Genomic DNA, 13,951 nt, shown 5'->3' on the forward strand with positions numbered 1-13,951 from the left:
AGAAGAAAAATCCAATTAAATGAGTTGGAAGAGATGAGATTGCATGCCTATAAGTCTAATTCAATTTACAAGGAAAAGACCAAATTCTATCATGATAGTAAGGTTAGAATGAAGGACTTTAAGGTAGGGCAATTAGTTTTACTCTTCAATTCCCGGTTAAGACTTTTTCCGGGAAAGTTGAAGTCGAAGTGGTCCAGACCGTTTTTGGTCAAAGAAGTCAGAAGCCAAGGGGCTATTGTGATAGAGGACCAAAAATCAAACCAAGAGTGGGTAGTTAATGGTCAGAGGTTGAAGGTTTATCGAGGAAGCGATTTTAATCGTGAAACTTGTGTTTTATCGTTTGGCGATCCTTGATTGCCTTTGACCGTTGAGCTGACCGACGTTAAACAAAGCGCTCTTGGGAGGCACCCCAAGTTGTATATATTCACTTGTATTTGTGTTATTTGTGCAGGTGGGATTTTTGAGTTGTCGTCGAGCCAGAAACGATCTACCGGTATTTTTGGGCGTGCTGAAACAATGCAGTTTTTCTGCTGTTTCTAGTGTAGCGCGCGTCGCACCCATATGCGCGCGTCGCGCGCTATGTGAACTCAAGAACCCCTTCCAGGCAGAGATGAGGGCGCGTCGTGCCGATTCTTTGCGCGTCGCGCGCTGTGTATATTTTTGAAAAAAATAATAATTTTGATTTGGGCCCACCCATGCTGGGCCCGACCCGGTTCATTTTCAGAATTGAGATTTAGGGTTTTTGGAGGTTTTGCCTCCATTCTTGCCCTTTCTCCTTTTTGTTCCAAGAAAAGAAAAAGAACAAACACACACTTGCTCTTAACTTCTTGTGCATTTCCTCACTGTTTTCGTTGCTCCATTGTCATCATCATCAAAGGTATGCTTGTTCTTCTCTTCTATTTCCATTAATATAGTTTTAGATGTTTAGGTTTTTAGATTTAGGATTTTTTTTTTATAGATTTTGAAAAACTAGGGTAGAAAACATGTTATTGATGTATATATTGTGTGCTGGAACCTTTAGAAGGGAGGAGAAACTTGTTCTCCTCTCCTGTTTTGCAGATTTTTGAAGAAATTTTCTGGGTTTCGCAGAGCGCGCGTCGCGCCCTGTTCAGCGCGCGTCGCGCCCTGGGTTAAACTTTGAATTTTTTTTATGCATTCTGTGAAGTTGTATAGGGTCTGTTTTGTGATTGATGATGAATGTGGATTGATGTAGGCTATTAAAATAGAGGTTATGCTAACTTTGTTTCAATTTGTGTGTGTTTTGTTTGATTTGAAATTGTGCAGGAATGGCACCCTTTTTAAAGAGAAAGAAGACTGGTTCTGGTGAGGGATCTTCCTCACAATCTGGCAGGTTTGATCGGACGAAGTTTCAAGGTCCGGAGCAAGAGGCGAGGTACCATGAGCTCGAAAGCCGAGTTGTGTGGAGTGAACGCACTGTGGTTCCAATTGACCACGGCCACTTCCAAAGGGCGTGGACTGCTTTGTCTGAAACATGCTGGGACAAGTTGTTCACTCCACCAAAATTCTATCAGGTGGAGATTGTCAGAGAATTCTATGCAAATGCCTTGCCTCCGAGCGGTTGGTTAGGTACTGAAGCTTACCTGTTTAGAACGTGGGTGAGAGGTAAGACCATTGACTTTAGCAAAGAAGCAATTTTTGATTTTCTGGATAACCCTCTTGCTTTGGTAGAAGAGTGTGAGTACCATCCCAGGTTGAATAGAGGAAACCGGGACGTGGAGAGTATTAGGGAGAGGATTTGCAGGGCTGGTTTCACCTATACTCTGACTAAAGCTGGGCTGCCAAAGACTTTTACTCGTAGTCAGTTGACGGAGGAGGCTCAGTTGGTGACTTCGGTGGTCCTTTACAACATTAGGCCACGGAGTCACACTTCCTCCCTCACCATTGATACTGCAGGTTTGGTTCAGGGTATTTTGAATGGTGATAACATTGATGTGTCTAGGATTGTGGCGAATGAGCTGAAAAGAGTCGCCCTGAATGGGACTCTTCATGGTGATGGGGTCAAATGTAGGTTGATTTTTCCTGGATTAATTATGGGTTTATGCAGGAAGGCTGGTGTCCGGTTTCCATCTGGTGGTATGATTCCCATGGATGGTGTTATAGATGATATTTTTGCTAAGAGGTACTGTTTGCCTGGAGGTCGTCCTTTTGGTGCTGCTGCTAATACATCTGACCTTCCCGATGCTTCTCAAGCTGTTCCGGTTGCTGCTGCACCGCCTGCTGGTCCTCAGTATGGTGATGCAAGTGATTGGAACTATCAGATGCATATGGCGCATCAGAGAGCGTTTATGTTTTTGCAGGATTCTATCCGGCAGCTTTCTCTGCAGCAGCCTGTTGGTTCCAGGGATGATTTATCTGCTTATGCTTCATGGCCTGAGGGCAGGCCAGATCCTGAGGAGGGGATGGCTGATGATGATGAGGATACTTCTGATGAGGAGTAGTTTTGCTTTGTGCTTTATTGTTATTTTTATTGTTTTTAGTTTTATGTTAGAACAATTTTTACTTTGTTTTTAATTTTGTTCCATCCTGTTGGATGAGGTACTTTGAAAGGCTAGGTTTAAGCCTTTGGATAGTTAACACCGATTTGGTGTGGTTTCTTCTTATATATATAAGTTCAGTTTACTTTATTTATCGCATTTATTTTTTTTAGTATTTATATTTAAGATATAATTAATTTTGATAAGTTGTCCTGATGATTAATTAGTTGGAACATGAATTTTTGTGTCACGATGAATTTAGGTGATGCAACGCAATTTGAGTGGTGATGATATAAGTTGAAAACTGTACGTGCAAGGTACATCCTTTATCGTTTTGTTTATCAAGTACCGTTGATTCTGATGCTTTTAAATTGTACAAATTAGTTGTCATTAATTTCTGTTGATAAAATTAGTTCAATTGTGAATCATTTTAGCCTAGCTGTAGTTGTGAGGAGACTTTCCACTGTGTAGATATATAATAAATTGTGCTGAATACCAGCAATGTGCGTTTTAACTCGTTTTTACTATGATTAATCTTGCATTTATTATTAAATTGTGTTAAGCATGAAAGTGATCAAGGCGTTTTGTTCTGCATTACGAGTATAACTTCTCTACCATATATAACCTACCCGGTGAGTGTGTGCATTTGATAACCATTTTGAGCCGTTTTTGCCAAGATTCAATCGGTATCAATTCCTTGTCTATATTTGCCGATTTTTGATCTGAATCTTGATGATTTTCTTTCAACCTTGAAGAGCACCATTAATTGTGGTTAGGAATGATTCCTTTTCGCCTTAGAATAGAGAGCATTCGTGATTATGTGGTGGTAATATTCAAGTTGGGGAGAATAAAAAAAAAATTTGGTTGTATTGGTAATGAGAAGTAAATAACTGATTGCTCAAGAGAAAAAAAAAAAAGAAAAAAAAAAAGAAGCTTTGTATATAGCTAGTTCCTTTAAAATAAAAAGGTGAACTCTTGAGCAATAATGTTGTATGATCTGTTGATAAAGAGGTGTGGATGTAAGTGTATTTAAATGCTCTCTTAGGTATTGACCCTTTCGATTCAATGGCCGTGAGACATGACATTTCGTTGTTAACCAAGCCAAGCTACAACCCGAAAGTCCTTAGTGATTCATGCTTATATACTTTTTATTTATTCTGTGCTTAGATGAGTTCATAATTAATTCGGTAGGTTTGCGTCATTGACTGGTGAGTGTTAGGATCCTCCATTTTTGTTCTCTCAATAGAGAAGTGCGTAGGTGTGATTCATTCTTGAACTTCTTTTGCTTGTGGAATTTTTGACATAAAATTTGCATATAGGATTAGCATTGTTATCATGGTGCTTTGATAAAAACTGGTAAGGATTGATCTTTGTGTACTGTGGGAATTTGAACCACTCAATTGTTCTTGTTTCTGCCTGGTTGTTTCATTTGTGAAATTTTGTGTTCCCGGTAATTTATCATTGTTTTGTTTGAGGACAAACAAGAGTTTAAGTTGGGGAGAGTTGTTAGGTGCCAAATTGTGTTAATATTTAGTTTAATTAATGGCACCTTTCGACCGTTTTTTATCGTATATTCGTACAATTCCCTGAAGTTTTAGATAATTATTTATAGTTTATAATTTTAAGCTTTCTTTTAATGATAATATGTGTTTTAGTTGTGATTTTGTAGGTTTTAGCCATTTTTGAGAAATTTGGAGCTTGTTTTGACCTTGATAAGAGAGTGCTGGGCAGAAGTATGCGCGCGTCGCACGGAGATGTGGGCGTGTCGCGCCCTGGGCAAGATATTTTGGAGCTTCAAAGCAGAGAGTTGCGCGCGTCACGCGCATTGGCGGTTTATATTTCTTAAGTGTAATGGCGCGAAGCGCGCTGGAGGGAAGACGCGCCCTGGACAGAAAACTGTTTTGCTATATAAAGAGTAATTCTGATTTTTGGGAAGAGACTTGGACATTTTTAAGAGCTCATAAACCCTAAACACTGTAGCAAACTAAGAGTTGAAGATTAGAAGCCTTGATCGTCGATTAATCGCCTTTGATGCTTGTTGATCTTCATCCTTTACTTCTTGAGCAAGCTACCATTCTCATGGATAGCTAAATCTCTTTTGTATCAAGATAAGATGTAATCTTCCTAGATTTTTGTATGTTTTCTTGTGAATATATTATGTATGAACATGTGATGATCAATATAGATGGTTTAGTTTGTTAAGTAAAGATTTTCTTTGGTATAAGTGTTTGAGACATCAATATTTGTATCTAGATCTAACTTTATCATCTATCAAACTATAAATTGCAGACATGGATTTAGCGTTTGATGTTTACTTAGTATCGGTTTTAAAACGTTATTTGTATTGTTTAAAGGATGGAGAAATCGTCGGTTAAACAATACGGTAAATCTAACTATATCATTGCGGACACGGATGATATAGGCGTCGATACGTAATTATGTTGATCGTTACCATGTTCATATACGTATATTTATAAGGAGACATACAGATTTAGGTCGATGAAATCGAATCTTGATACATTTTCTTTAACTTAGAACTTTCATTACTTTACTCTTTGCTACTAAAAGTGTTGAATGATCTTTTGCAAACCCAAACTTAAAGTAACATTAACTCACGACAAAATAGGCTATAGAACAGCGGTGATATCGCAATAATCCCTGTGGATACGATACAAATGAAAAGTACACCACAATACTCTTTCAACACTCCCGTTCCTCATCCTCGAATAATGAATTGCATGTCTTCATAACCTGATGGGCACGAGGTCATATCTAGACCTCCTTCAAGTCTTCTGTGGGCGTGAGCGTTTCTAAATTCGCGCACAGTCTAGGTTTCTAACACTTGAGAGTAGTATTTGAAACTTCGGAATGGGGCATTAACAAGGACGAGCTCTTCCCTTGCTATCTCTAGGCTATATTTGTAGCATTCTCGAGCGGCCTATTGGTATCCTCGAATTATACCAACTTGCCTATCAACAAGTGAATATTTTAAGGTCAGGTACAAGTTGAAAATGACTACCCCCATGTCGTTGATGAACGATCGCCCAAGAATGATATTTTATGGCGACAGTGCATGCACAAGAAGCTAGTTGATGTCAATTGCCTTGGCGTCTGTTCCCTTACCACATGTGGTTTTTAGGGTTACATGACCTATTATGTATATTTGTTCGCTTGATAATCCAATTAATGAACCGATATCTTTACATTGTTAGGGTCAAGCTGTATTTTATGGAAGGCATCCTAGAATATGACGTCAATTGAGCTACCAAGATCTATCAAAACTCGCTTGATATCCTAATTTTCATGTTGCATAGTGATGACCAAGGGATCATCGTCGTATAGGTTGATTTTGAGGCGTCCTCCTCGAAGAAGGTGATGTTAACCCATGTTTTTCCTAGGGTACTTTTAGGAAATCCAATAGATATTACATTTTCTGCAAGCACCTGTATTGTGTATTTCCTTTGGGAGGATCTAGAGCTACATCCACCGGCGAAATCTCCGACAACGGTGTCTGTGTTACAAGTTAGAGTTTTATTAAACATCTTTGGAGGGAAGATGAATGGAGTTGGAGTAGAAGTGTGACCCATGTTAGTTTCACCAGGATCCACAATTGACACTATTGTACTGGTCATAAAGTACACATGTGTGTTCATCCTGCAAGGGCAGGGGGACTCAGAGGTCTATATTATGATGTAAGGTGGTTAGGGCTTGCCCTCGACGGTGATAAGTCTTGGTCACGCGAGGTGAAAGTCTCTGTAGATGAATGATGTGCTTAGGTATAAGCGTATGATGTGTGTGATCAATATGAGCTAAAATCTATCATATTTCTCCTACGAAAGAGGTGTATTTATAGAGTCCTCTAGGACCTACGATTCTCCTAGGAAGGGCCACCACCCATTCAGTAAATGGTGGATTGTTAAATCCTTATTTCTAAGGAAAATATGAGTCAATTAATGACAATGAATTCTCTCTGCCTCGAAAATGTTTTATTCGTTGTTTCCTATAATTAGGCGATAGGAAGACCTTAGGGTAAGGTGATACCTCCCATTAAACAACATGTTATCGTCGTCTCTCACAGGGCGTCCTATAACCATCGTCCTGATACAGTCATTTTACAAATATAACACCACACCATAAAATTTATTGCTCAACTTACATATAAATAAATGTATCTAAACATAAATCACTTTATATTTAACTTAATTTTAATCATAATCAATTAACATAAAACCAATTTTTATCACCTTAAAACCAAACAAACACCAAATAACCAAACATAATTCTTTGAATATAAAATGAATTCTACTTAAAATAAAAATTATACATTCAATTATTGAACTTACTTTTACATAAATAACTCACTTTTACATAAATAAGAGTATCCAAACATTAATTATTTTACTTTTATCTTACTTTAAATCATTATTACTTTATTTGTGTCAAAAAAAAGTCATTATTACTTTATTCAAAATTAATTTTTGTGCTGAATTTAATACTCCTTAATTTATTTGATTTTTCTATTGTAAAGGTAATTTTAAAATACCAATATAATTTGACATAATACATATTTTTATTGAATGACGATATAAAATTATTTTATCTCGAATGCACCTCCTATTTTCTCATAAACAAAATCATTTTTCCATTAAAATAATGAAAAAAAATGATTTCCAATATCACATCAAAGTTAGACTAGTTTGGACAGTCATCCATTTTATGTTCTTTTCTCATCTCACCTGATATCTCACATCATACAACTTCTCTCTCGCCCCTTTCTTTTCTTTTCCAGAATCCCAAAATTCTCCTACAATTTCACTCCCTCATATCCTTCAACACAGATCCAAAACAGACTGCCAATTCTATCTTCCTCCTCTTCACCCCCTTTCTACACTTTTTGAACTTTCCACACTATTCACTATTATTCCCCAAATTCTACTTTATCGACTCAAATTCACTCCGATTTTTGTCGCAACCTCATCGCTATTTCACCTCTCTTCATCTCACAACAGAGAAAAACATTTTCTTTGATTCACTCCAGAATCGTGACTGTGCCTCGATTTAGCGTGTAGTGAGGGTTTTGTAGATTCTACACTTCTTGATCTTATTTTCATCTCTGCTTTTGTTTGGGGTTTTGGTTTTCGGGGAATCGGGATTAGTAAAGCCTAAATTTCGGAATTATTCAACACTGTTGGATCTCAATTTTTTTGTTAAATCTCGTTGGATCTAAGATTTTGATGAGAAGCTTTGGAATAGATAGAATACGTTTTTTTTTTTCTTTCTTTTTGACAATTGATGTGTGTAGTGGGGTGGTTTTGTAATTTAGCGAGGATTAGGAGTTTGGGTTTTTGATAATGGATCATGTTATTGGTGGAAAATTCAAACTTGGGAGGAAGATTGGGGGTGGCTCATTTGGAGAGCTATACTTGGGTATGTATGCACCTTAGTTATTGTTTTGGTTGAATTAAGAGGCTTTTGTTTGCTTTGAATGTTGATTCGGTTTTCTATGCTTTTGTTTTTCAGGTGTTAATGTGCAAACTGGAGAGGAAGTTGCTGTTAAACTGGTGAGTGCTGTTACTGATTTCTGTTGGTGCTTAGGAATGTTAATTGCTGATGTTTTCTATTTTTTTACTAGTGCATTGATGAGTTTTACTTGCTGTAGAAATGAAGTGATTAGTATTTTTCTTGTTGTTTCTGTGAAACAAAATGCATGTCAACAATGAGGCTATATTAGTAGTTATATTTTTGTTTACTGGTTACTTGAATTCAGTTAGGGAAAAACTTAAAATTCTTGCACATGCACGGTCCTTTTTGTGTGTTGCTGAGAAGTTGTCTTTAGAAGAAAAGGAATTTTTAAGGATAACTATTGAGTTGGAGATTTTGATGATGAAAAACTTAAGGGAGATTGGTAGATTCCTTTGTGATGGTGACTTCTGATAGCAGTGAAATCTCATAGAGAGTAGACATATGAATAATTAGAAAGATCATATGGTTATAGAGTATAGACTAATAGTATGTGTGATTGGAGACTATTTCAGTAATGATATAGTGTGCCCGTTGTCATACTTTAAGTGTTATATTATATGATTATATAATTATTATCGGACTATATTTATATCCATTGGCAAAAAGGGGAAACAGAGAAAACAAGTGGTCTAAGATTTTATTTGTATACATCATTTGACATGCTGGTTCATGCTTCAATATCAATCCACATCTGTTGGGCCAGCATTCGTTTTTTTTTTATTAGCTTGACCTTTTAAACAACTTGTTCTGTGATGATGTCTCAAAGTTTAGTTTCTGTAAAGCATAGCATTATCCAATTTCATTTCTGCACTCGATCAGCCTTAGTTTGGACAATTTGTTACCTATCTTTTTCAAAGTTAAGCTATTACCAATTCTTTTTTTCCTATCTCTTCCTTTGTTTATCAGGAACCTTCGAAGACCAAGCATCCTCAACTTCACTATGAGTCAAAATTGTACATGCTTCTTCAAGGGGGAAGTAAGTTTCATCCGTTTGTTTTTCTTCCCAATTTATGTTTCTTCAGCCTTTTTTCTTGTTATCAAGACAGTCATTTGTTTACATTATAGTTACGAAGTAAAATTAGTAGTCTGTGAGCCTGTCTGATTGATTAGCATGTTCGTATTATTTTGAAGCGGGTATTCCCCATTTACATTATAGTTACGAAGTAAAATTAGTAGTCTGTGAGCCTGTCTGATTGATTAGCATGTTCGTATTATTTTGAAGCGGGTATTCCCCATTTAAAATGGTATGGAGTTGAGGGTGACTACAATGCCATGGCGATTGACCTCCTTGGTCCAAGTCTTGAAGACTTGTTTAACTATTGCAATAGGAAATTGTCTTTGAAAACAGTTCTAATGCTTGCAGATCAGCTAGTAAGTACGACTTCCATTTTAGCAACATTATACTTTTTACAGAAAGCTGTTATACTTTTAGTTTTAATCAATTTGGTTCACTTAGCTAAACAGAGTTGAGTACATGCACTCTCGGGGTTTCCTGCACCGTGATATAAAGCCTGACAACTTTTTAATGGGCTTAGGCCGCAAAGCAAATCAGGTAACTTCGCATATGCTGCAATGATTTTAATTCAGCCTTATCTGGTTGGGCGTTTATGCACGATTTACTGCTCACTTGCATACTGAACTTGTGACCTAAAATTAAGATTATGATAAAGGCTCTTTCATTTAAGTAACTATAAACTAAGTTAGTGGATTTATTTCATTCAAATTAGTGCTATAAACTTGAGGATTAAGTATCCGGATGTTGTTTGTGTTGGTTAGATTTTTAAACATAGGGTTTAAAGAGATTTGGTAGAGCAAATGCAGGAGGGATGAACATGGACATTTCTCATTATTCATTAGCATATTCTCCTTAAAATTCTGCCATTTTGTTGTTCTCCTGCTAATTCTCAAAAAACACTAACAGATGCAGTGCAATGGTGTCTATGTAAATTCACTATATCTATTATGGATAGAGATAACTTGTCCCCCTTTTCTTGCTGTCTTCCTTAACCCTCCACTCAAACCCTAACGTAAACAAAGGAAATCTCTTTACAACTTCTCCAACCAACTCAACCTTACAAAACCAACTTGTAAGGGGAGAATAACTAGACTTCTTAGAAAGGCTAGTTACCATCTAAGCTTAGAAGTCTGTAAGATGAAGATCAAAAACAATAAGCCAGTTTTCCATGCATCTTTTAGTTCTGCTTACTTGACAGGTTTCATGCAATAAAACACAGTTGGTTTTTTCTTTATGTTGCAGTTTGAAATGCTTAATACCAACAACTGAAGTTCTGTGCTGAATTTATTTTAAAACATTGCAGGTATACATCATTGATTATGGCCTTGCAAAAAAGTATCGAGATCTTCACACCCACAAGCATATACCATATAGGTGTGTACCATATTTGATTACTGTACCATATTTGAGTACACGGTTCCATATCATGTTTCCTTTTTAATTTTTGAAGTTTACAAAAAATATTTCGTGTGGTTCCTTGCCCAGTATGTTGTTCGCATCTGTTTTTATTTTTTTTCCTTCTTTGAAGTTTACTGTTTATATCTATCTTCCACCTCATTTAGGTTAAAATAAAATGGTACTTCATATTCCTTTTTTGGATTCCGGTTGTCTTTTGATTACATGATTATTGCTGTATTGCTGGATTTGAGATAACTAACTGGTTGTTTTTTACTGGGGTGTAAATGGATGTGTGCAACTTGAGTTTTACTAGTTTTGAACCTGAACCAGCATCCAAATAATATTCCCGAACTTGAACCTTCTGCTGCTGCCTGCATATGCAAGAAAATCATCCCATATGTGTCATCATATGAAGCCATCAAATGTTTATTTATCTTTGATCTGAAAAAGTAATTATTGTCCTGCACATTTCTAACCGTTTCATGAATGACCATGATACTTTTGTTCAGGGAAAACAAAAACCTCACTGGAACTGCCCGGTATGCCAGTGTTAATACCCATCTGGGAGTTGGTGAGTGAGACTATTTTCTCCGGCTACTAATCAATCAGTATTATTAAAGTTATCAAACTCAAGTGAGTGTAAATTTATAATAGAACTTGTTCTCTTAATTTTTGCAGAACAAAGCAGGAGAGATGATCTAGAATCACTTGGTTATGTGTTCATGTACTTTTTGAGAGGAAGGTTGGTCCCAATGCACCATCTTATTTCTATTATAATCTTTCTCATTTTATTTTAACTTAGGTAATTGTTTTCCAGTCTCCCTTGGCAAGGTTTGAGAGCTGGCAATAAAAAACAAAAATACGACAAAATAAGTGAAAAGAAGATGCTTACTCCTATAGAGGTATTATAACCTGCTGGCAAGCAGCTTTTATGTGAATGTTTTAGTTATTAGAATACTCATGACGATCTCTAGTTATCTATAACATAATAAATAGTTTCCAATTTTGTATGATGCAAAGATTTTATTGCCTGAGCTTCTGTGATAGGTTTTGTGCAAGTCACATCCATTGGAATTTACATCATACTTCCATTATTGCCGATCACTGCGGTTTGAAGATAAGCCTGATTATTCGTATCTCAAAAGACTCTTTCGTGACCTATTCATCCGAGAAGGTTAAATTTGAATTTATATAGATTTTACTATTTCCAGGTTGAAATTCTTTTCAGGCTTTGAAAATGTTTCTTCCGCAGGCTATCAGTTTGATTATGTGTTTGATTGGACAATATTGAAATATCCACAAATTGGATCCAGTTCCAAAGCCCGAGTGAGTACTTAATAGTTATAATCTTCATTTGTGAAGAGTGGTGTCATTTGTTGCATTTCTTGCAAAAGCAAAGGTTCTTGTTAATAAATTTTTTTGATTGCATTTTCAACAGCCAAGTGGGAAACCAGTCATAAATCCAGGACAATCTGGAGAGAGAATCGAGCGGCCTTCAGGTTTCCTCCTTTGACAGCAAGATCTGAAATCTTTATTTTTCCCTCTAAATATAGTGCCATACTGATAAATAATGAGTCTGTAGATTGTACATGACACAGAAGTGTATTGTTCAGTCCTACAGTTGTATGGAAAACGGCTTTCTTCAAGTTCAACAACTAAGTATTTTTATGCCTATATTTCAGGTGGACCAGAGGTTCGTGATAGATTTTCAGGTGCAGTCGAGGCATTCGCAAGAAGGAATGTGTCTGGGCATGGTCTGCATGGTGATCATTCCAGGCATAGGTCGAAGGATGACGGGCCATCTTCTAAAGACGTGGTAAGTACATGTATTGTCTGAGTTTTTGAGTTGGTCTCTTCAAAATCTTATTATGGAGTTAGCTGCTTGTACCTGGCTTGTTACCTAATGCTTAACTTTTGCAGCAAGCCGATTCTGAGAGGCCCCGTAGCTCTTCTCGTCATGGCAGTTCTTCCAAAAGGCCTGTCTTATCAAGCAGCCGTCCAAACTCTTCTGGTGAACCAAGTGAAAGCCGCCGACTGGTCATGAGCAGTAGCCGACTATCTACTACTCAGAGAACTCAACCAGGTTTGGAGTCCAAAACATCATTTAATCGTGCTTCTGGGACAAGAGGTGGTCGTGATGATACACTCAGGAGCTTTGAACTCCTATCACTTGGCACAGGAAAAAGGAAATGAAGAACAAACTCTGATCTAGCAGACTTCATGAGTCAACAATGGTCTTGGTTTTGTTCCGATACTTTTTCTTTGAGAGATGCCTACCCTTGTTGATTACTCTGTATATTTTCCATCCAATGTTGGGTCATTCAAGGCTAAAACTCATTGGAATTTCTTCTTGAAGCTTTGTCAGACTCCTCTTATAGCTCTTCTGATGTTCTTCCATGAATATTTCAGCATGGACCCATTCATGAAGAGATGTCATGTTACTTTAGGAATTTGTTAATATATGGCTACTTGTAATAAAGTACATTCTCTAATTTTCTGCTGAAGAAAGTGAAAAGAAACTACAAAATGCAAAAATGTGGTGCAAGTTTTTGCACCATTTTTATGCATATTTGGTACCTGTCTACTCTATGTTCTAGCGTACATTAATTGAATGGAATTGTTGAGTCCAATTATGGGCATGAAAACGAGTCTCAAGTAAATTCCCAAAACTCATGTAAAGGCACGAATGGGTCCATGCTGAGTGCATGTAGAATAAGTCCGTCTAAGTGAAGTTTATTTATTTTGAACAGGAAAGTGAAGTTTATTAATCACAAATTTAATCAATGGGTTATACGTGCATCTAAGAGAGGATAATCCTCAGTTGATAGCATATTAATAAAAGGGAGCATAAACACATGGAATTGCTTCTTCCATCCTAAGTGGTGGAGAAGCATCCTAAGGCATTGATTCGGGAGAAAAAATTTGAAAGAATTGATTGGGGAGAGTTTTGGAGTATTTATTTTTATTTATAAATATTTTTTTTTTTAAATTTTGGAATTTAAAAAATTGTATTGGAGGACTTTTGAGGGTTTTAGAGGACTTCGATAAATTGTTCAAATATAATGTAGTTATAATATTTTAAAAATTAAAAATGTGGTAACAATAAACATTCTTTTATAGTTCTATACAATTTTTTTTTAAAAAAAAACCAAAGAATTCTTTATATGTTTTAAAAAAATTATTTGTTGAAGTTCCTCCTTCCACTCTTTCCAAACTCTCGAACAAAATCTAAGAAAATCTGAAAATGTTCATGAGAATTTATAAATGCATTTTTGAAAGCACATCCTAACTTACCCAATGTAGAAGACTATGTCGTTCATCCAGAGTAGAAGGCTATGCCGTCTAATAGACACATATGAAAGTGATCTACATATGCCTGGAAGTGTATGTCATATTATACGGTCAAAATATACTCTGAATGACTCTGTCATCTGATTTCTTATGAGTGTGTCGAATGCGCAAGCATATGACATATCCATAGTGTAGGTCGAAACATATGATCATCCAAATATGCATGAGA

General features: G+C 36.5%; 2 protein-coding genes across 2 annotated transcripts; both read left to right on the forward strand.

The window, feature by feature from the left end:
- Positions 1–771: 771 nt before the first annotated feature.
- Positions 772–2,564, forward strand: LOC131617725 (uncharacterized). The gene is made up of 2 exons (XM_058888983.1): positions 772–877; positions 1,285–2,564. The coding sequence occupies exon 2, from the start codon at positions 1,287–1,289 to the stop codon at positions 2,457–2,459; it is 1,173 nt and encodes a 390-aa protein (XP_058744966.1). The 5' UTR covers positions 772–877; positions 1,285–1,286; the 3' UTR covers positions 2,460–2,564.
- A 4,633-nt stretch (positions 2,565–7,197) lies between these two features.
- Positions 7,198–13,013, forward strand: LOC131644297 (casein kinase 1-like protein 10). The gene is made up of 14 exons (XM_058914762.1): positions 7,198–7,922; positions 8,016–8,056; positions 8,925–8,994; positions 9,241–9,389; positions 9,475–9,570; positions 10,337–10,407; positions 10,941–11,002; positions 11,110–11,173; positions 11,249–11,333; positions 11,479–11,605; positions 11,684–11,757; positions 11,870–11,930; positions 12,114–12,247; positions 12,352–13,013. Exons 1-14 carry the CDS (start codon positions 7,847–7,849, stop codon positions 12,622–12,624), a joined length of 1,383 nt encoding a protein of 460 aa, XP_058770745.1. The 5' UTR covers positions 7,198–7,846; the 3' UTR covers positions 12,625–13,013.
- The last annotated feature ends 938 nt before the right edge of the window (positions 13,014–13,951 follow it).

This window comes from Vicia villosa, linkage group LG1, assembly GCF_029867415.1.
Source record: "Vicia villosa cultivar HV-30 ecotype Madison, WI linkage group LG1, Vvil1.0, whole genome shotgun sequence".
Taxonomy (NCBI): Eukaryota; Viridiplantae; Streptophyta; class Magnoliopsida; order Fabales; family Fabaceae; genus Vicia; species Vicia villosa.